This window comes from Rhopalosiphum padi, chromosome 1 (genome assembly GCF_020882245.1).
Source record: "Rhopalosiphum padi isolate XX-2018 chromosome 1, ASM2088224v1, whole genome shotgun sequence".
Taxonomy (NCBI): domain Eukaryota; kingdom Metazoa; phylum Arthropoda; class Insecta; order Hemiptera; family Aphididae; genus Rhopalosiphum; species Rhopalosiphum padi.
Genome location: NC_083597.1, coordinates 74,022,259 through 74,048,447, shown reverse-complemented (window position 1 = coordinate 74,048,447; position 26,189 = coordinate 74,022,259). Strand labels below are relative to the sequence as shown.

Sequence of the window (26,189 nt, the reverse complement as noted above, 5' to 3'; positions counted from 1 at the left end):
ACAAATTTTCGTTCAGCAGAATCTATTTTGTGATGTTAGCTTTAATATTAGAATAAATTTACCTAAAATCAAATTTAAAGGTAAGAATATTATCTAGATAATGACATATAATTTTATTGATATTATAATTTTAAAGTGAGTTATGAATATTTTAAAGTTGTAATATTTTACATAGCTATAATTCATTTTAAAATAATAATATCAATAAAAGCATATTATGTCATTGTCTAGATAATATTTTTACCTTTAAATTTTATATTAGGTAAATTTATTCTAATATTAAAGCTAACATCATACAAAGGATTCTGCTGAACGAAAATTTTTTATGATGTATACGTTAGTAAGACAGAGCCAACACATGCGGGTATGGCGTCCTATTAATAAATGATAAAATAATAATAATAATAATAATTTATATAATGGTCTTGCACAAAATAAATATATATATTTAAAAACGACTAAAATCGTTTTACTGTAAAAAAATTGTAGAGTGTACCTTTTTATTGAGTGGGTCACTCTATCATTGTAATGAATCTGTTAAATTTGAATTCATTGTTACTTATACACAATTGTATGCGGAAAATGATTCTTAACAGAGTCGGATATTTTATGTTTTTATATTAGTAATATGGTAGAGGTACACATATAGGTTGTAAAAATATTTTTTAAATATTATCGTGTATTTGTAAAAAACTTCAAGTCAAATATTTTTTAAATCATAAAATAGATCAAAATTAGTATTCATCTATAAAAAAATGTCTTTAACCATAAAAAAATATTATTAAAAAAATATAGGTACATCATTGAAAAACTAATACATTTAGCGCTCCACTCAGAATATAAAATTATCAATATATAATATATATACCTACTTGGATTTCAGATAGCTATAAATAGTGTAACCATGAATAATCATTATATTAAAGTAGAGACAACCGTGTCCCGTAATATGATTATGGCCGAAAATGATTATTTATTACAAGTAATGGATTTCAAATTTACAACCGTTATATATAAATGAATTTCGTTTGTTCTTTCATTTTAAAAGTATATGCCGGGAACACAGAATCCTTGTGGTCGTTATTAGACATTATAGCGAAAAACAATATATAAATCATAACATGGAAATAATAGATTTATAGTGGAGATTTTGACTATAAAATATATGATTCTGTTTGGTCGATTTTCCGTTATGAATCTATTTTTCTATACTAAAGTAAAGTTTATTTAATTTATTTTTCTATTCGATATTTAGTCATATTCAAATATTACAGCTATTTAATTAAAACTCTCTGGGTTACTTAAACCCCTAACTTTAGTCTGTACATTTTGCTGTATAATATATAGTAGGTGTACCTATTGTTTATCTCATCATCATTGAGTAAGTCGGTGTCATAGATGTACTAAATTTGAATTGAATAATAAGTATATCATCATTGTATATGATGGAAAACAAAGAAAATCTGCCTAAGAATTAATCTGCCTAATTTCTAAGAATTCGTAATATTTTATTTTAATAATGATATTTGTAATTGTTTTTATATTACTTATACGGTAGATGTCAATGATGTCATATCTTAAACAAAATAGTAATTAATAATTATAATATTTCATACAATATTATAACTTGACCGTTATTCATTTCTATAAAACACGGGTTTTGTATAAAAAATTCCCGTTTTAAATTTTTTTTTTTTTTTAGTTTTTCCCAATTATTTCGACAAAAAACTACTAATATAACAACAAATAAAATTATTTAAGTTTTATTTTAAATTAAATAATGTACCTAAATATTTGATAGTAAGTTTAATGGTATAGATTTATGTTTTAATACCAAACACTTAACAAAACAAACAATTAAGGTATGTTATTTTCTTGTAACTTTATGATATATGTTTTTTTCGAAAACTACTTTATACTTAACCCAATATATTATATTACCATTAAAATTATTGTATTTTAAAAGCAGAGGCATTTTACTGTTAGAAACATATTACTTATAAAATATTGAAGCTGAATTCAAAATTACTAAGAAAAGTTCTTTCAATCACTATATATATATTCCCAGCTTCTCAGTATTGTTTAGAGTTTCAATAAAGAACAAAAAAGAACCAGAATATATTATATATACTTGTTTAACTCCATGTCGATTTCAAAGTCAGGTTTAAAACCTCAATTCCATCGCATTTACACAGTGAAAATATTTCAGAAATTGTATTTTGTTTATTTCAAGTCAATGTATTCAATAAAATTACAATAGTTCAAAAGCTTTAAAACAAAATCCAGCGGAGCCCTGGAAGTTAACCACAGTCCTAATGTTTATAGTACCAAGGAAATTCCTATGGACACACTTTATAGAGAAACTTTGACGATTGTATCTACGCTTAGGATACACTGTAACTTGGGTCCAAATCCACTAAGGTCTAGAAGGAAGAGGGAAAGTTTAGATACGTGATAAAATTTGTGTTTCCTCTCCCCCTCCGACGTAGTGTTGATTTGTGGTTGTTGGATGCGACCCATTACCCGGTGAGAAATTAGTTACCATCAACTCGACATGTAGTTTATTTGGATAATTTTAATTTATGATCTACCCACTGTACAATAGTTTCTATATAATGTCAATATTTTATGCTGGAAATTGCGATAATTACGTTTAAACTTAATAAAATTAATATTATCAGCTATAATAATAAAGTTTGATAACGTTTTGAAAATAAAAATGTATAACAATAAAAGTATAGAAATTTAAGAATAAACAAGTGCATTTTTTTTGTCATTTAATAGAAATGCATAGCCAAGCAAATATCATTATTAGTCTAAACTAATTATTTTGCTTTTAATCTTAATAAATCTTACCTCATTTTGGCCACAAACGATTGTGTGAAGTAAACGTCCGAATCAACACCGATATCTTCTTTGGCCAAGTCCAAATCCCAGTCACTAGTATACCGTATGTATTTGCATGACAACGATCGAAAATCTGAAAATGATAAATATTGTTAATTAATTACTTCATAAAAAATAATGTCATAATATGAATAATTATAACGAGTATTGACATATGACATATTGTGCACTGTGTTGTTATCTGCAGATTATAACTTATCAAATGTTTATATTTGTAATTATTATTATTACTGTTTGAAAAGTTACTAATAATGTCTTTAACGGTCAACTAAATAAAGTGGTGCATTAACATAAAATGTTTACCTAATACATAATTTTTATAAGTGTTCACTTATTTTATTTAAGTACCTAAATAAACCAGATTATCAGATGTAAAGTTCTGAGATAATTAAAGTGAAGGACAGAGTTAAAAGACAACTTTTTTTAAAGTTTCATGTTTTTTTGTTTTTTTTTTTTTTAATGAATTTATAGAGTCACCTATATTTATTTATTCTATACAAGGTAAAACTACAGTAAATGAAGATATTGAATTTAAATTTTATATAGTTATTACGATTTTGCATATACATTATATTTATAAATTTGTAATGTATATTATGTTACGGTGGTTGACAACAATATTGGTAAATTATTTATTGGTAAATGATTCAATCATATAGCTAAATGTGGTAAAAAAACACGTTTTAAATTCAAATGTACATCTTTCACCGGCCATTAACTTCATTTATAAAAATTAGTGGTCAACGATCATGATGATAAATCTCAAATAAACATTGATTGTTTTATTACTTAGTTGATTTTTCTTACAAAATTATTATTTTTTTTTTAGTGTTATAACCAGTTTTATGGTTACATCAATTGAAGCCTTGCTATTCCTTATTGTCTTACAGCTTAGTGTAGAGTTATTTTCTTATCTTAAAACTCGCCATAATCTAAGTGAATATACTAACTAATAAACCAATAAACAATTTCATATTATTACGTGGGTTATCGCTTCACTTGTTGGGGTTTCGCTCGTCTACCTACTTTCGCCATGCTATTTTTAATACATGAAGCTTTGTTGTGTATACACTTAACACTGGACTTGAACTTAACACTTATTGAATGTTGTTCACACCGATATATAAATGAATTGAACATAATTTTCTAACTAAATTAGTAATTGAACTTAATAACCGGCGAATGTCTACATTTACAATATTTACCAATTTTTAGATAAATTATATCATTTACCACGTTTACATCATTCACCGTAACATATACGCGTATTTTATAAATATAGAAATTGTACAAAAAACAATTTTTTTTTATTAATATCCCATATTGAATCAAACAATATTAAATTTCCAATTCATTATCGATTGACATTAGCTTGGCCTAAAAGATAGCTATCTATATAATACAAAATAAAAATACAAGCATTTTAAAAATTTTAAACATCCATTTAATCAAGATAAGTAACTAGACTTTATAGTGTAAAGCTAAAAATCGGATACATATGTATTATTATCAAAACGCATTAATTATAATAATCACTTTAAATTCCAATCGTCTATATTGCATTAATAAATTAATTCAATTCTGTTGAGTTAGCCTTTTTTAATTAGAGTTCTACTATATGATTCATTTTGAGTACACGTTTATTAACAACAAATATATTAGATGTAATTGGAATAATTTCAATATTTATAACAATTTGAATTTGAATATAAAAGTATTATAATGTTAGTAAACAAGCAAAAACAGTATGTAATAATACCTAAAGGTACACAACTGTATATTAAATATAATACCAGCTTGTCGATGACATCAAAAATAAACATTGTTCAATATTTAATATTTATTTTCAACTGTATAAAACGACAACACATCACATCCAATATTTATTAAGCTCTCCTAGTATTTTAAATCAATATTAATGTAATATATTGTATTAAATGTTTTTATGTTTGTTTTCATTTTTTATAGAGAACATTTTAAAAGAAGATTCTTTAAAATGTAAGAAATCATCTTTTCAAATTCTGTTTTGTTTTTATAGTATCCTATGCATGAATATGATTATTAATATTTAATAGTACGTAAATATGATATTTACAAAGTTAATTTTACATGTAGGTACGTAATGTATTCAGAGACGAAACAAGACCTAATAGCGCCCCTGGCAGAGTACCAAATATGCGCCCCCTCATCCAATTTTTTTTTTTACTACCATAAAAATATAAAATGCTCATTATTTAAAAAATAAAGCGCTCTGTTGATTGTAGAACAAGTATATCTTTATTTTATTATTAACTATAAAAATTGTTTAATCGTGTATTATAGCTGAATAATAATAACAAACTAAAAAAGCCAGTGCTATATAAATAAATACCCTAGCGTGGTTTCCAATATGCGATTATGCTAAAAATAAACGACAAATTTTTTTTTAAATATCATATTCGAGTTGAGAATGCTACTCAATGAAATTGTGCCTTTCGTAAAATTGCGCCCCTGGAAAATTCCCTCTTGCCAGTGCCAGTTACGGCCCTGTATATATGTAAATACTCCAAACATTGTGTGGGTTATAGTTTAGATTTTAGAGTATGTCATTTGGCTGGTTATATAAACTGTGTGCTAGGGGTATTTTTTCATTAAATTAAAAGATGAACCTTATAAGTGCAATGAAAAAATAATATTTATCAGATTCTGTTTTTTTTCCATTTACACATTCTCAATAATTAATTATTATAAAATATTTCACGAGTATATAATACCTTAAATATTAACTACATCACACTTTTAAATTTGTAATGGTATTACATGAAAAAATAAACTTTTTTTTAAATTTTATGATAGAGTTTTTGAAAAGAAAAATGTATTGTATTTAATCTAAAACTAAACGTGCTTAATAAAAAAAAACCATTAGCATAATTAGTAAGTTGATAATTCATTCTAACGTTTATTATAACACTAGTATTGCAATATTAAACAAATATTTGCAACACAATAAAATATTAAGTTACAAGTTATGGTGTTAGTGGTTTTATTTTAGATTCTGAGTAGAACAATGGATGTATTGATTTTACTATGGTATTTTATTTGTTGGGTGTAACCTATACACGATAACTAGTTGAAAAAATGTTTCATAAAACAATTTATCCTCAAACGATTTTTATTATTCATTAAAATTCAAGAAAGACTGAATAATCGTGAATACTTGAAATTTTCACTAAATATTTTATCATTTCCTACACATAGTATGATTTTTAAAATATGTTGACTCTTTTTAAGCTAACTATAGAAAAATAAATTTCTAACTTCATTTTTTTAATATAATTTCTATAGACAATTTGCTCGGTTTAAGCTTTAAAAGCTCAAACAATCAATACAATATCTTGCATAAGTTGTTTTCATAGTCATGTTTAAACATTCGAAACAATCACAAAAAATAATATTCATTATTTTATTATGATTCAAATATTTATTTCGCGTGAACATAAAACCCAATGTATATTATTATATTTCATACATACAATAATAATTATAAATTTAACGCAAATTAGGCAAAAATTAAATAAATCTACAACTGTAATACTAATAATAAAATAAGTCATTTTACTTTTACTATAGTATATTTATCTAACTACAATATTAGAAACATAACGTGAAATGTCCTTTTTCATATACAATGATATATCAAATATAATTAAATTCAAATTTAATATATACATTACTGTAACACACTCGATATGTTTTATATAGCAGAGTGGTACCCAATGACAAACTTTTTAATATTCTTATTATAAAATAACTAATTTACCTAATCATAGTGTTTGAAAAAAAAGTACATTAAATATTGTAACTTAGTTAGTAGTACATTAGCTAAAGCATTATATTTATGATGGTATACATTATACTATTTTTATTTTGTTCTTTAACGATTTTCATTTCCAATTTGCTACAAAAAGAAAATATGATTTCGATTTATTTGTTAACGTCATTGTTGATCTTAAACCATACGTAAACTAACGACTGAGCAAACCTGACAAGTTAAGATTGTTTGTCAAAGCTTAAGCTGGGTCGAAAAGAAAACAACCAAAATAAATTGAATATCAATACCAGATTCATAAATTTCACAATTATTTTATTAATATTTAATTAAATATAATCACATTGTTATGATTATTACTTAATATTTAATACTATAATATTGGTTCATTTATTTAATAATATTTAATAAATTTAAAAAAATACATTAATAATCGCATTGTGTTGGTATAAAAGTAGACCATGCGATTAAAAATAAAGATTAATAGTTATAATTTATTGTGATTGTATTTGTATAGATGTATATTTGTATATATACTGTATGAATGTTTGAAGATAATAAATAAATATATCAAGAAAAATACATCGATAAATTAATTTCTATTTTTTTTTCATTTCAGTAGAGCCTCACTGTATTATTTAAAGTGGTCTACATACGTAAAAATAGTATATCATATAGTGTTTAATTTATTCAACATCTACTCTTAGAATTACAATTATATTTTTAATGAACTTTAGAACCGAGTTTGGGTTGTCAATATCTGTTCATTCATAACGAATACTAATTTCCCACTATTGCCTTGACATTTTTAAATTTTTTAATCTTTTATTTATTTTTTGTTTCTTTTATAAAGTTTCAATAATGTGAATTTTAAAACTACAGTAACTTTTTTAAGATTATAATAAAACAATAATCAAGTAATAAACAATTTTTAAGTATTTTTGTATACAAATATATAATTATAGTTAGAAATTATATTATTGCTATGATATAATTATTTTTAAATACATTAAAAAAATTAAAATATTCTAATAATATTGAAAGAAATTATTTATTTTATTAAAGTTGTAATTCATTAAATAGTTCAAAAATATATCAATACGTGGTGCTAAAAATATTTATTATATATAATGATTACACTGTATGTTATTTTATTTAAGTATACTATAACATATTGTATATTCTAATGTTTAAATAAAAACTTTTTATTAACACGATATGACGTGTATACTAAAAGAATATCGTGAAATATTAGACCTTTCATAAATTCAATCTAATTATATTAAACAAAGCTCATATATAGTTATTGTACATAGAAAACTTAAATATATATTAACTGATTAACTTCAACTTCTATGTTCACATATAAAAATAAAAATTATCAAACTGTTACAATTCCAAGTTCAGAGTAGTTTCTTATTAGTTTTCACCTTGCAGATTATATTTCATCGAGACTGTTTTTTAAACATTATCATTTATAATAATATTCTGTATTCTAAAATATTCTAATCCATACATTTATGAATATTAATTATGTATATATACTTTACAAAAACAATCTCGTCGAAGTATAATAATCGTGTGGATAGAAAATTTAAATACATGTACCTAATTGGTTAGTAAAAACGTGTATTAATAGGAACATTAAATTTTATTTATGTTAAATAGAACAATGTGTGATTGATTAAAATATTTTTTTAATTAAACAGCTCTATCTAATATTCATAGATCAATTGAATTCGTCAAAGGATTTTTATGAACTTTAAATGTTCAACTCTTATAAAACTTTAAAAAACTTGAAATTGGTTTCAACCATTAAAGATGTGCATTTTAATTTAATTTATGTGCAGTAAGTGGCTTTTAAAATAAAATTTCGATTTAGAACTTTTTACTGACTCACAATCCTGCCTTAGTTTGATAAATAATAATCATAATTTATAAGATTTCAATATTACTGTATAAAATATTTTCTTCGTACTTTATGTATATAAAAAATAATTTGTTGATTTAAAAAATTAAAATTAGTTTTAAAATTAATATTGGCTAGACATAAATATTTAAAAATTAATTAACGGAACAAGGTTTGCACTAGAAAAAATAATTTCCAATTCATCAAGTTAATTTGAATTTTGTAAACTTTGATGCACACCGAATTAACAATGTTTATTTGGCTTACTGAATTAAAATAATCCTTTTTTAAAGTGTTGTGTATTATAGTGGTAAATGTTTTATTCAATTAATTTTAAAGTCGTCATATTTTATTAAAGTTTTAATTAAGGATGAATAATCTTATCTGTCAAAATAAAACTCGACGAATTCTATAATGGCTCCGGCTATAGATATATATTTTAAGTGTATAATAATTTTAATTTATATGAATTGCGTGCACCAAAAATGCGCTCAGTTTAATATTGTCATATACTATTGGAATTATTTTAAAAACTACGAAAAGTATAAAAAATAACGTTATTGTAAAAATTAATAATAATTTATTATTGTGCAACTATATTTTGTTAATATTATTTTATGTAGCAATAATTTGGAATTTACTAAAAGAGAAAATCTTTTTTTCTCAAAGGCAAAAGGAACAATTCGATATACCGGGAATAATATACTATTACATCAATAAAACACAGACAAATATTTATCGTTTGTCATAAATTACCGAATGGATATTGTCAAACGGTATATTATTATATCAAACCAAGCAATAACATATATTTTCGTATGAGAAATGTGTTGTTCGTTAAGCATAAAAAAACTATCAGTTTATTGTCCAAAAACAAAATTCGGTCTTCTTTGGATTTAATCCTACCCTTCACCTCTTTTCTAAATTGCTTGTTCTAACAACATTGGTAGTAATACTGTGTAGAACCAACAAAAGGCATAAGAAGTTTGCGTTTTCTAGCTGTAGGCCAATTCTGTCAAATTATTCCCGATTGCACTGTTCTTTCCTTTTATCTAGTTCGACCTAATCTTTTTCGACGATCCGTAAGATTTCTAAGCCCAGAAACAAATTGTTTGTCCCTTTGGAATGCTGAAAAATTTATTATCAATTCAATAGAACAATGCGTTTGGTAGAGTTGTGTACGAACCACAATTTTCATATAATTATAATATTATATAATGCCTATAGTATGACTAATTTACATTTTATATTATACGTAGAATAAATGTAATGGCCTACAATTAAATTAATTATAATTACATCATATTATAACAATATATCAATTAATATATCAAATTTAAATTGGTACCTAGTGTTTTAGGTCGGATATACAGTACATTAAAATGATGATAATAATTATATTATTAATCATTAAGGTTTGATGGATACAAAAAGGAATACACACACGATAGTGGTTTGACGAAATTACCGATCTATATAATACCATGACAACGTAATTTTACTATTGAATTAATTGTGTGATCCACAATACATACAATAAGACGTTTAATCGTAAAACTAAGTAATCTTTACGGTCTACAATTAATATTTAACTCGACTTCGTTTTAAACGTTAAATAATAAAAACACGATTAATGCGGTGAGGTGAAAAATATTCCGAAAGTTTAATCCGATTTTAGTTGGCCACGGGATTATTTTTTATTATTTTTGTTTTTATTTTTCTGCCAACGAAAAATGCAATTCATTTTCATGAATTTCCCGGGGCGGCTATGGTGATTCAGAGTAGCGCAGCTAGCGCACGGTGAACCGAATAGAAATAACAATCCCTTCGCGTTCACTGTTAGTATATATTTACACACTTCAGGACTTTAGTGGGCTGAAACAAATCCCAGCCATGGAAAAAAAACCCCATTTGGACAGACCATTATATACAATTGGGAATTATATGACTTTACGTCGATGCAACAGCCAATGCGAAGGGTAAGCAGTTGGACGAATGGCTGTTTGGCGGGAAGGTGTACGGAGGTTAACGTGGTGTACACAAACTAGTGGCGGTGGTTTGTTTGTTTTCAATTGGTTCGCGAGAATTACAGCAAGAGGTTGAAATCGGATAATCTTAGTTTTTCCCGTAATCGACATGTTTGCTAAACACGATCAAATACCGTTTTCTGTCGGTCACACCGTTTGTTTTCAATTTTGCTCTCTTTGTTTTTCGTTATTATTTTTATTTTTCTTCGCCCTTTATAACAATAAACTGTAATCCGTGCGAAGAATAACGATATTAAATATTGACGAGGAAAAAAGGAATTTCCGTTCCTTATACAAATATCAAATATAAATATTATAATATATGCAGTGCAATAATGTTTATCTCATTCATATTTTTAAAAGAGTTTTTACCAAAAAAAAAAAATTTTAAATTTTAAGTTTAGATATTTGTATAATATGTGAAAGTAGATCGCGTACTTTGAGGCATACTTCAAGCACCTTCACTTGTCTTACATAATATTATATAAAAGAAGATTTCAATTAATTCCCAACCTAAAAACTCATAATACGTTTATTATAAAGGAAACATATTTTTTTTTTATTAGACTTGTAGTGTTCTTTTGTTATACACAATATTTATAATTATTAAAATATCAGTTATGAAACGTGATATATATAACATGTTGTTGACCATAATTACTTAATTCTGTTTGAGTCCAAACTTCAATGATTTATTATTTATAACGCGTACGGTTATGTTTTTTAAGTATTATTTATTAAAAATTATCTCACTAAACTTTATCTCATTATATTATTGAGGGGAGGGGGTAAGAAATGTAACTTTATATTGTAATATATGAACAATAGTTATACTATGATTTCACAAAATACCATAGAACTGTTTTTACCATGTCTATATGCATAAACTATAAAATAATAATATTTTGATAATGCATGCGGGAATAGGTTATTTATGTTTAACTTGATAATATTATAATAGTAGTATGCAAAACTATATAAACAATATTATTTTGACATTAGTATGCACATGATACTACTGAGCAAATAGCATCAAAACCATAACTTATATAAATTAAAGCTGCAATAAACAAGTAATGAATAATATCTAAACAATTCATTATGATTTAAATCGTATAGTGTTAAAAGTATTAAAGAACAAATTCATTTAAAACAATATTCATATACCTACAATTAAATTTATCAAATCAACTTCAGTAGTAAAAAATAAATATAAATAATATATAAAAATGTGTAGACCTATTGATAAAGTAAATCCAGGAATTCTATTTATACAATTTTCTTTGATTACTAACAATAATTAAAAATAATAATGCTAAATTTAAATACAGAGAAAGCAATGTACTTGTATAAAAGAAAATCGTTTTTACATATTTGTAATAGTATAATATTATAGAGAAAAAATATTTATACTTTTTCGATAAATAATACAACATAGTATGTTTAAAATAATTATGGTAATAAAATAAAGACGAATTCAGTTTTTCAGAAAAATTCAATTTTTGTATATTTTTTGAGTAAAATATTATATTAAATTAACTTAAAAAACTTTTCACTCCGCCAAGAAGTAAAAAATAAATAAAAACACTATCGTTTTTAAAATAACAACAAAATTGTATACTACACAAGTTATAAATAGGTATAGTTCTAATGGTTACAATCCATCAAAAAATAAATAAAAATAAAGATTAATTTAAAAAAAACCTTTTACGAATATGATAAAACGCAAAATAGAAAATAGAAAGCAATTTTAAATTAATAAATTATTTTTTAATAAGTTAGTAGTTGCTTGTTGTGGTTTTCAATGTTGTCATTAGTTACTGAGTCGTTAGTTTTATATTAGAAAAATGTATTTTTGAAAAGCAATTTATAGTCATGAGACATTTTAATATGACTTGCATAAACCTACGATATTGCACCAAGCGTATAAAAAATGTCTGTAATAATTATTATCAGTTTATAGAAATTAAAATTTTTCACAACTGCACATTCAATCATTTGTTTCAATAACTCAACAGCCTGCAACAATAACAATTAGATTCTTAACTGTTTAATAGAAATCAGTACATATTTCTAACCTTATGAAATAAATAACGACCCCTATAATCCTTCATTATGAAAACTGTTATTATTTTAATTGTTAAATCTTCTTTCTACTATAAAACAATATTATAATAAATAAATTAAATATTAAAATATGTATTATAACATTAAAATTCATAATTTAATTTATTACGCCTTAATAAATTTCCTACTATTGGTTTATGCCGCTGACAATTTTTTAATTTTATTTAACATTTTCAAATCAACAAGCATTATAAAATTATAACGTGGTATTTTCATTATTTAACTAAAATAATATCTCTCTAATTAATTTATGTAATATGATCGAACGTAAATGCTTGAAGCAAGTAATCGATACAATTTTTTTATTTTATTTTAGTAGTGTTAGCACCATTTATTTCAACAATATTATTTAACATTATTTAAACATATTATAAAATATATATAAAAACAATGTCGTAGTCAGGAATTTTGTATGGGGCGGGAGGAGCTTACATCCCATATTGCATATATTATATAGATGGCAAAAAAATTATCAACAATTATAAGTTATCATAAAATATTATAGTTTACATTTTTATAACAATTACAACCAAAGAATATAACAGAACTACAAGAACCAGGGAATATACTGAAATTAATAAGGCTTAAATAGCCACAAAAAAAAAACACGACCAATTTATTTATTGATTAAATTATAACAAACAATTCAATTTTAAATTTTAAAACCAGTATGGTTGAACAGATTAAATTAAAAGCAAAATAAAACCATCTGAAGTTTAATATGTAAATAAATGTATCATATTCAATTAACGTAATTTATTTTATTTCCAGCTTAACAGATAAATTATATTGTTGTTTTTGTATTGCACAGTACGTCATTATAGAAACCAAGAAAGTGTCTTTTTACCGAATCCATTTCAAAGATTCAAACAAAAGGAAATCACGAAACAAAATGTCAACAAACATCATGCTGATGGGTTCACTCAACCGGAGAACATGCAGAAAAGTACAGTACACATGCACGCATATATACATATCATATATGTATATTTACAGTAAAAAAAATCCCAATTGTCTTGGTAAGAATAAAAATACCTCAAAATTGTGATTGAAAGAATACATTTTTTTTTTCGTAAAAGAAAATATTATACGAATGTAGTGAAATACGTTACACTAATTGAAATTTAACATCAAAACATAAAAGCATAAGGTATATAGTGTTTATTACTGTTTTAAGCAGAATCATGCATTTCGATATATTTAATTAGTTTTCTTAATTTTTACCGTTGTATCACTAGTATTAAATTAGTACATAATTTTTAATTACTGAGAAATTCCTTGTCGGAATTTTGAATTAGGTACCAACATTTTTAATTAAATTTATATTTATTATTTTTTATGAGTTAGTTTTCACAAATCAAATATATTAAACGAATAATCCTATTAATAATCTGATATTCAAGATAAATATTAACTAATTATACTATATTTTACACTATTTATAATGGATATTTACTTAAATCAGCTATAATAAACATTGTATTGAATTATTGCAGTAAAGAAACGTGAAGAACGAATCAAGCTTATCGTAATCGAATCGTATCTAAATTATCTCGTTAATTTTTTTAATAACTGAAATATATAAATATTTGTCATTTTTTCATTCTCTAAGTTGAATTGTATTGATGTTTAATTATTATATTCGTTTAATGTATTCCGGCCCATATTATTATTTATCAATAATAATTAATAATTGTTTACATTGTTTTACGATTAATCTTACTTTGTATTCTGAAATAATATTGTCAAATCACAATGATCGTAAATATGTATAATTTGGATAAAGTTTGTTTTAAATATCTGAGTACTTATTCGGTTATTAGTTTATTATTATTACCATGGTTAAGATTAAAGTATTTACGGGTACACAGAATTATTTTTAAGTGTAACTACTTTTATAACGTCAGGAGATATATGATTGGTTTTTTTCTAATTACAAGTCGGTTAGTTTTTAGTCTATAACATTAAATATTAATATTTAATTATTTTATGAAACGTATACATTTTTGTACTAAAACGGTTATTAAAAAATCTGAAAAAAAATCGCTCAACTATATTTCCTTCTTAATGAGTTCATTAAATCGCTGTCATTGTGAGGATTTTCCGAGAATAAATGCTTTGAAGGATATTATTACAATACCACACACGCTTACATTTGAGGATATTAATGGTCATATTATTAAACACGGGGATTTACTCAGTATATCGGATTATGTACCTACAGCATTTATGACACAGTACTGATTAAAACCGCTACCTATTTAATATGATTGTAATCTATTACGATTATTTCTTAGCGACTGAAACTTATCTGAAATCTAACAATAATAATAAATTATATTAAGTGTACTCACGCCACAACTTATACGCAATTGGATATTTTTTTCTCCGATAGCAAAATCCTGAAAAATGTGTACGATTTTTTGTGCAGAATAGACGGGTATTATACAGTAATAAAAGAGTATTCACCGCACATGTCGTTCACATCTATAGTATACTTATGAGTCATTTATGAATGCCTATATGTTTCGATCTCGTGTCTATAACTATATTTATTACTCGGTATATATCACATTAGAGTAGGGTTAGAAATCCGAGTTGATCGGTGCCATGTAATATGATAAAGAAATCGCTATCAAATCATCTTTTGATGCACTACGAAACATCAAAGATCTAGTAATACTTTAATTTTATTTTTTTTCTATTAAATAATATTTCATTAATGTAATCATGTGCGAATTGAAAACTCAAAAAGGAGACAGAAATATACGAGATTATTTTCTTAAAATAGTGATGGATGAGAATAAGAGAAAAAGATAAGAGACTGAATAAGATTGTCGGTTATACGTTGTACATGTAAGTGTGTATATACGTCTGTGTGGGTGTATGGGTGGGTGACGGATTTGTCTGTGTTCGTTTTGACAGCGACTGATACGACTGAGAAGATTAGCGGGTCTGGTTTTCATTTAAGTCTGTTTAATGAGACACCAGAGAGGAAAAGGGGGCTCTTGGCTAGGCAGTGGATTTCCTAGGGCAGTACCAACCGTTATGCTTTTCATTAAAACCTCGGTGTGAAAATGAAAGCTTCCGGACCGACGAGGATTAGGCCTTCACATAAACAAGGGCGACACACGAAAAATTACTTGACCTCGGGGTGACCGAAAATATTACATTTATCAACGCTCTACAGTGTGGAGACCTCATATACGTTTTATCAGCTGTTGCTGAAGTTGCCAGTTCCAAAAATGTTTGGTACGCATAGCATTGAATTGTTTTACTTTTAGCCAAATGAAGTTGCTTTATAATAACATATTAAACAGAATATTTTACTTAAAGAACTTTGAACTATGTATAGATATATTATGCCGATAATTTAGCTATTTATTACGTATTGATATTCAACATTTATCAATACGATCAATTTATAACACAGACGTATTATTATACATGAGATCAGAGTAAAAATTAATTATTATACGATCAAATTGTCAACTCGTCGTCTTAAATGTATAATTTAGGTTTATTTCGTCTTTAAGAAACCTTAAAAATAAGAATGTTATTTAGAATATAATATTTAGGTAAGATATTTTTAATGAGGAGCATATACTGTCAATTATTGAATTACTTAATTTTATAATCATATTATTGAATTTAACAAATAAGTTAACATTATGGTACCTATATTAAATAAATAATAAAAATAAATTTCTTAGTAAATTTAAATGAATTGTAAAAATGATTATATCAAAAGCAATTTTCTTTTCAACAAATTTAACATCGCATTTTATCGTACACAGTATAATTATTAATAATGTGGTGAATAATAACTATATTAAATAGTTTTAAATAATTGCTGGTGGTTATAATATGTTGAAGCCTTATTAAAGCTTAAATTAATATTGTAAGTTAATGAATTTGAAATACATTACAACAAGCGAGTAATAAAAGTTTTTAAATATTATTATTTAATTTTCCTTTATATTATTCATTTTTATTAAATTTTACTTAATTTTTTTATTACTTATTTTACAGTTGCATTATTTTAATAAAACTTTAAACTAGAGATAAACGTTTATAGTCTGGTGTTATTGTCACTTTATATATATTTTTTTTATAATACCAATAATCGAATCACTTATGTTATTAATATTCCAAATAGATTTTGTAAATTCAGCATTATTTAAAATTTATAATAATACAATTACTCAAGAATCAGAAGAAAGTACCTAAAAAATAAAAATAAAATAGTAACATTATATTTTAATCACATAAAGTGTTTTCTGTTAATTTCACAACTTATCCACAATATTTTTTACTACAGAATGGTTGTTTTGATAAGTATGGTAATATGTATATATTGTATTTTGTACTTACTTCTTGCTGACTATTTAGGTAATTCTATCGTTGGATATATTTAATGTCTATAGATATGTATATTGCATATATTGTGTAACTTTATATTATGTACTCATGGTTGTCAAATGAATGAAACATAATGTAGAGACATTTAATAAAGCGTCGACCGACGAACTGTTGTGGAAGTACCTATATGGGTAGGTATCTTAAATAGAAAATGTCATCAAGTATATTAAATTGACGAAGTCTAATGTTTAATGTAACTGAGAAGGTAGTTAAATATTAGATAGTATAATATTGTAAACTAATTAAAATATTGTTTGTGGATTTTGAAATTCTCAACTAATTGTATTTGAATATTACAGAGCACTAAATATTATATTGATTTAAATATATATTATATTTACATTAGCAATAAAAAATAAAAGTTAATAATGTATTTATTTTTTCAATATTAATACTAAAAAATTGGTAGGTATATCGTCTTTTCTGATTTCATTAACCATTGTTTTGTTTCCACCGATAAGATCATTAAAATGCGTCCAATGTAGTTAAATCACAGAATTCTGTGGTTAAAACCACACCTAGTGGCGAGTTATAGTTAACCACTCCTGATTTGACGAGTTTAGAGTGATGATATCATTGATGTCTATGACGATTATTTAAGCTAAACAATAATCTCAATTATGATAAATTTATTCAGTTTTAATAGCAGATCGTGTAATTTAGCTTGTCTTAACTTTAAAATAAACATGATAATAGTCAATAATTCGTTAAATGTACGGTATTTTTGCATACGAATGTAACTCCCAACATTTAAGTCAATTAAATAATTGCAAGATAGAGTTAACTTAAAATCGACTTTTAAATATTATTCACATTGACAACTGTTGTAGTTAAAACCACTCAAAATTCTACGCGTGATGTAACCATTATTTTGTATCTTTATTTATAGGTCACTTTGTACGTCATAATATTTGTATAAAAGTTCATATTGTGTCCACTTAAATATAATATTATAATGTCTATAAATCATGTGATCAGTCAATTAATACGCTGCATATTTTGATAATGTGAAATATTTTAAATGATCTTTGCAATTACAATTTGTGATCATTGTACCTATATAATCATAGTTGTGACCGTTTTGATAATGTATCATTTCGAATCAGACTACGTTCGCATAACACCTAGTGAAAATATCTCGTACACGGCTTTTACAGGGAGTCCTACTTAATTTATAACTTATCGCCTACTACACGTATACCGTGTATAAATAGTAAGATATTTACGTGCTGTTTTAACGTAACGAATAATACAATTATTACATCGCAATACGGCCAATCCGATTATTGCAGTATTAAACTGAAAGGCCGTTCGGAATATTGAATTAATTTCTTCGCAGCCCAGCAGTAGCAGAAAGGGTTATCGTGCACTTCAACGCATATTCGTTTAATTCGTACCCGTTCCGCAAATTACGCGTTACGTTACTCTGTTTCTTATTGTGTTTACTCAAGTTTTCGCCCGCAATATACACACGCCTAAACGCGCGCGCCGTACAAACGTTTACACAAAAGTCTGTACACAAATGCACATCCACTGCAGTTTGATGCAGTTACCTCTCGACGTTGTTGATTCGTATATCTTTCTGCACACAAGATTCGAAGAAAGATACGCTGTATTTGATATACATATTGTGATTGTATAACAAAAGGGGAATCATTAATTAATAGCGTTCACACTCAATATTTCAAAAAGTTTAACTTAAAAAAAACCCATATTTATGAAGTCGTTAAAAAGAACATTAAAATATATCCGTTTTTACTATTTGTTATTGCTCAGGGAGGTACCTCAAAAAATGTTACTCCATTGTAATCATACCTCATTAAACATTTTAAATAATTACTTATAACCAATTAACGATTCGTACAAAACTCTATTTGTACATACTGAAATATTCCAAAAAGTATTCTGCTTAGGAATATAAAATTGAAAATATATGTTTTTTAACATGATATATTAAAATATTATGTTTTGTAATGGCTTCAAATTATGTAAAAAAAAAAATATTTCCAAAAATTTTAATATTTTACAATAAAAAAAAAACAATTTTGTTTATCATTAAAATACCGTCTTGGATAGACACTTATACAATTTACAGTAGTTACCATTACGCGTACCGTTTACGTCATTTGACGTCAATTGTTTAATTCAACTAAAATAAATATTAATAACAATACCTAAACAAAATTGCTACACGTGTGTGGTTATTAAATTATTTTAACGTCCTACGTAGTAAACTAAGTTGAATTTTCCAAACTGTTGTCCAGATATGTGCTTCGGGGAAACATTTTTATGATACAAAGAATGAGTAAGTACTTAAAGTTTAAACATTATTATTACTGTCCACTATATAATATTCTGATTCTAATTCTAATCTACACAACAAGAAAACTATACGAGTCCCGTGTAGCAGACAACACCCGTCTCAAAGTACCATTTGAAAATGTATAAATACGTAATACACCGTTTCACTGCCGTCTTTAATGTAACGATTACTGTGATTCGTCCAACAGTGGAGGTTTATTTTTTTATAATCGCTTCTACATAAAAATGTACTTAAATATTGAGTACACAGAAGCGAACGCCTGACAGTTTTCTTGCTGGACTTGTTTAACCGGGTTGTTTACTTGTTTATGGTAGGTCGTAAATAATATATGTAGTACGCACTATACGCGCTTATAAATTATCACTAATCAACAAACTGAAGACTTTGGAATTGTTTATTGTTTATTTATTATATAATAGCAGTATGTGATATTTGGGCGTATAAAGCACATAACATTAACTATATTTTACTATTGCTTTACAATTTTCAATAATTTATCGTTGTTACGATTTGAATAAAAATCTTTCTCTGTCTTACTGACCTGTATTTAGGCATTTAGACAATTTATTAACAAATATAATAAATACATAATAATATGCATTTTTTTATGTATTATTGCGCATAAAATTGTCCAAGTCAAGTCTAAACTTAATTTATATAAAATACTTTGACATTATTACAAAGACCCGAATAATTAATGTAGAATATTTAATTTATACATATATGTAGATATCATAATAAATTATAGTTTCATTAAAGACAGGCACATCATATTTATTTTATAATTATACATTTAATACATTTTCGTGCTTTTTAAAACGTTTTGAGATCTCATTATCCTGAGTGAATTTAATTAAATAGCGTCATCCAACGAATTGTAATTAATTAAATTAGTGTTTTTTTTTTACTAAATTTATAATTTTCAGTTTGTTTTGTTTACTTAAAATTACGATGTTCTTATGTTAAGGTAGTAATTTGTCAAAAGTAATTTCCATCACGACTAACAACGATAGTTTCACGGGAAAATACCCTCCAAATCCGGTCGAACAGAATTTTGGATAATAAAAAAATATCATAAACTGTGGCAGGTTATGAAATACAATAAGATAAAATTAAAAATTTCAAAAACATAGAACACAAGAGAGATGGTAAAAAATTTAAAAATGATGAAGACTTGCAAGAAAACAAACGCCATAATTTAACTAATTGGGAATGTTATTCTTACATAACATTATGATACTTTTTTGAATTACGTAATTTATTTATTAACAAATTTACACGAAATTCAGAAATAAAGTATATATCAACATTAAATTATCAGTTTTTTATTTAAAAAATGTTAGATATTTCATTAACAGATCATGCATATTGTGATTAATAATCTCGATGCAAATTTGCGAAAGAAAATTTAAATATCAAAAACGTGATTAAAATAAAAAGCTATGTTTATAGCCGATATGAAATAAATCGAATTAATTTGTTAATTAAAGGAAAATACTATGAATATCCATCGTCTTTCTAGTGAAACGTCAGAAAGCAGAAATAATCAGAACAACAGCAGCAGTTAAGAAACTTGTTTAAAACCATCAAGAAATTTTTCTTCGAACCTGAAAAGTTGACAGCCAAACATAATATGTTTTATAATAATAATAATAATAATTCATAATATAAATTTTAATTACTTACCTTTTTTTTTACTCAATATTTTACCCCCAGAATTTCTTTTTTTGATAAAAGGAGTATAATAATTTTGAATAATCATCAAATGAACATAAATATTTTTTAAGCTGCTTAATTAAAATCATTTAAAAATCTGCAAGTATACTTACACTACACAGTGCAATTTACATATATTGCACGGCAAGTAAATTAAAACCGACTAAAAAACTACTGACTTTAACAATTAAAATTAACTGAGAGTATAAGTATTAAGTTCTTATTATAGAGGGCTCAGATTTTTAATGTAAAAATACTGGACAAAATAATATGTCAATAGTTGGAAACTTTTTTCAAATATTTTCTATAATTTATTTTCAAGTTCTAGCTAATTTATAGGTAAGTACTAACTATTATATTGGGTGTAAGTAAATTGAGTCTCAAAAGAATTTTTCGTTTTTCAAAATTGGGAAATTAAGTCAAACTGCAGAGCTCCTCTTTTAAAAGTTAAAGCGGTAAATTGAGCCCTATTTGAATTATGATAAAATGCTGTTCTTTTTATTTAACACATTTTTAAAAATATAGATACATTTTTTTTACATCCTGAGTTGATTATAGAACACATATTTATAGATTGTTACATAAATATATCGTATTAAGCTGATTATAAACGGAGCGAGATATATAAAACGATATAACAATATGATACATATCTTATCGTATTTGTAAAATAACTATATCAACGACTATATTATTATACAAAAAAAATAGAGAATAGATTTCAAAATTACTTATACGGTTTTACTTGCAATCGTATACTGTTAGTTATTGAAATCAATATATTAAATTATATACATTACATACCTATACTAACTTTATAATGGATATAATGAAAAATGAATATAAAAAAACACTTTTACTTGTAATAGTTATAAATTTTAATTTCATAAAATGTTAAAAAATTAAATATTGCGTTGGACTTGTTTTTTAAATACATGTAAGACAAGTGCTATTTAAATATAAATGATTCCAACAAAATTCCTGATATTCTTGACATAATATTATCATCGATATAATATAATTTTATAGACTTTTAAAAATCTATGGTATAAAACCACCCAAAAAATATGGCCGGGAATTCATATTAAAGGTAGTCATTTTTATGTCAGATAAAGTTGGTAGAAAAAAAAACTATATTTCGGTTTAAAAAAAAAAAATTTGGACAAAATTAATTTGTTTTCAAAAACTAGTTTTTGGTTTACCATTTCTAAGTCCTAAAAATATCCGCATTTGATTCATTAAAAAAATATAGTAACAAAATTTACTCCAGGTAAAAATACAACAATTTTCACCGATTATATTTAAAAAATATAATATATTGCATTAGATTCTTCATTATCGCCTAATGTTTGGGCTGAATTTTCGACAACATCAAATCGTACATCAAATATTTGTGAATTATTTCTTGCAAAGCTAAATAGTTTATTTTATACCGCACATTTTTGTTGATGCACTCAAAGAAATCTAATATTATAGACATGCATTTAAATAAGAAGTAAAAAGTTAAAACACAATATAAAAAAGATAATAAATGACAAAAGTACAAAAATAATACAATTAGTAAACTTGACTTGATTAAGCTTCTATCATTTAAATATTTACTTGTTTAATATTCACTGTATTTTGTATTCATTTAGATATTATTATTATTGACATTATTTATTATTAATTTACTGCATTAAATATTTTAGATGGGACTCAATTTACGTTTTTCGTTTTTTACGAGGGACTTAATTTACCTATTTCTTTTTTTTAGGTGGAACTCGTTTTACCTAAAAATAATAAAACGCGACTCAATTTACCAAATCCGTAAAAAAAAAACTGCAGAGCGTTTTAAAACTATTTTCAAACACTTAACTACAAAAAAAAAAAACAGAATACCTATGATAGTTTTGACAGACTGCTGAATAGGGGTGTCGCAAAGCTTGACGAATGGAATACTGCAGGGGGGCTGCATCTGAATTGCATATCAAAAAAAAAAATGTCCAAATTGCATGGCATCTCTTAGAGGGGTATGTCTAAATTGCATGCCGTGTACCCACAAGTTTTTTATTATGCACGATGTACTTTTATGTAAAACTTAAACTTTAATTTTGATTTTTTGTATATTATTATTATTATTTGTAATTTTTCAGTGTAATTTAGTTAATTAAATAATTTTAAACTAATCCCCCTTTTTTCATATTGACATATTTTATCATTATATTTACTAATTATAATTTTTATTATTTTATTATTATATAATATACTTGTACTATTTTGTATATTGTCAAAAAAAGTGCACCAAATTTCTTAATATTATTATTTATTTGAAATTCCATGTAAAACTGTAAAATACATTCACTTGGTTACCTTAAACTAAAATCGTTTTATTTAATATTCACAGTGCCATATTCTCCTGTGATTTGGTAAAATTTAAAAAAAAATAGTATTTCAATCTAAAAACTTATCAGTTTCTATGCATGCGTTTTTTTATAAAAATAATAGAAAAATCAAAAATAAAGTTTAAGTTGTGCACGTAAGTGCATGATAAATAAAGATAAACTTATAGGTGTTAATAGGTACACGGCATGCGATTTAGACTGACCTCTCCAAGAGGCGGCATGCAATTTGGAATTCCAATTTACGTTTATTTTTTTGGCACGAAATTCGAATGCACCGTGCAGGGGGTTCCTCGACGGTCCGCTACAACAGACATCTAATACGTGTATAATAGGTAGCAAAAGTGTTACCACTGCCGATACAGTTCGATGTCGCGTACTAACCAAAAAGTGTTATCGGACCTCGCGGATTCCGACGAAACGCTGACGCGCATAATACATGTGACATATTATATATGTATATATAATATAATATTATATTATTGTACCGTACACTCGTGTTGTACGAATCGATGGCCGTGGCCCGTACGCTGAATGCGCATTCATCAACAAGCTTAACGAAGGTCGGACATGCAAATCAGTATCGCCGCGGGTATAATGTAACATACGTATATATATATATATATATATATATATATATATATATATTATACATTGTTTTTGTTGTGAACGCAAACAAAAAACGTATTCAGACAAACACGCGGAAGCCGCATGCGACCCGTTTACCCCGTAATTTCGGTCCTGCCGATGACGATGATCTCCCCCGTGTACGCGCTGTAGTAGAATAGTATAGTTTAGCCGGTCCGTAATGAGCACCGGCGGCGGCGAGACGATCCTCCACTATCCTCATACAGTGACTCGGCAACACACACACAAACAATACGGGTACGCCTATATATATATCGTATTATAGGTAGGTAAACATTATATTAACTATGTCGTCTAAGTATATGTGTGTGTGTGCGTGCGTACGTTTTCGCTGAAAGGTCCACTGTGAAAAACTTGCGCATCGTGTACGGCGTAGGCGTACCCGCGTATACCGGACGATACGTTTAATGTAAAACACTCGTATTATTCCAAATACTATTTACGTTTTGAGAAACGTTTCTTTTTTTTTTTTTTTTAAGGCAATTTCAAGTTGCTTAGACCGACGTTTTTCAAATATATTATATATTTAACCATTTTTAATCGTTATTAATTTTTTTTTTAACTTTTTTGAATAATAAAGTGCGTTTATAATTCCTTATGCCGAATCAGAATATTTTTTGAAGTACTTCGACGTATAAAAATCGAATTTTGGACCAGTAGTTTATGAGATGAGTATCTATTTAAAGTTTAATTGGGTGAAATGAAGTGGCCCAGTGGTACAAAGATACGCCGCAAAATGTTGTTCTACTATACATCTCATCAAAAGTTTAAATAAAGTCATGACAAATAAATTGCTTGTCCAAACTTCGATTTTTACAAATCAAAATACTCTGAATAATATTTTGCATTGAAATAATATGAATTTAAAAATGTGTGCTGTCACATAAACGAGTAAAAAACAACTATGACGATAAAAACAGTAAAAAATATGACTTTTTACCAAAAATGATGTTTAGTACTGGCTTAAAACTGTTCAAAATAAATATTTTCAAAAACGGTAGTGTTATCCGAATTATGTAGTGTCTTCTGTTAAATGGATCACTCCGTATAGACGCATACATAAAACAAGCGGATCCAACGGTAACAGCGCACATTGCAAGGATCGGTATGCGAAAATCTATACATACTCATCGCAGACGCCGTGTTTTAAGCTCTGATATGGTATAAAGTTATAAACTATATGTACAGTGTTCACTCCCGGGACTGACGCTTTAATAATTTTTATTATGTCGATGAGATGAGATGTATATATATTATAGTAGTTGCATATATACATTATAACGTACCTTCCTACAACCAAATCTCGTCCGTCAGCAACATTATAATATAATACTGTACAGCTCCGAATCGATAGAAGTCGTCGCATTTTACTCAAATTATTGGATGTACCTTCACTATAGCTTTTCCATATTTCGATTCGAAAATTAAACGTTATTGCTGCAGCAGTCGAATGACTTATTTTGACCTAATGAATTATTTTTAGTATAGTTTTCTGGTCTGTGATCTGCGTACGTCTTAATGTTAGCAGTTAGCTATATTCATTAATCATTATATTTTCAGAATATATTAAATTGCGTATTGAAGTACCAATACAATCAAACTTAATGTAGGAAAAAAACTACAAAAATCATTTGTAAATTATTTTTAGTTCTCTCTATATTTGTTAGATTAGCTACAATATCTCGTTGTTGTAGTCGTTGCACTATACATTTTATCGATTTTGATAATGATTAGTATTAGAAATTACTGTAGGTTAATCGTCTTCACAATTTCATACAACACTAAAAACGAATGCACCCAAATAAAAATGCAATATTAGACGAAAACTTTATGAATAACTTTAAAACGTATTTTGTAATAAATAAGGTAACATATTATAAAAAATAGCATGTACAAATAATGCTTTTATATATTTTATTTT

At 25.8% G+C, this 26,189-nt stretch overlaps 1 protein-coding gene across 1 annotated transcript in view; it reads right to left on the bottom strand.

Moving 5' to 3' along the window:
• The window catches only part of LOC132922079 (uncharacterized), a 191,503-nt gene that overhangs the window by 68,056 nt on the left and 97,258 nt on the right, over positions 1–26,189 (bottom strand). Inside the window, exon 3 of the mRNA XM_060985408.1 lies at positions 2,857–2,980. Within this exon, the coding sequence (XP_060841391.1) occupies positions 2,857–2,980 (124 nt within the window). The remainder of the gene's footprint in view (positions 1–2,856; positions 2,981–26,189) is intronic.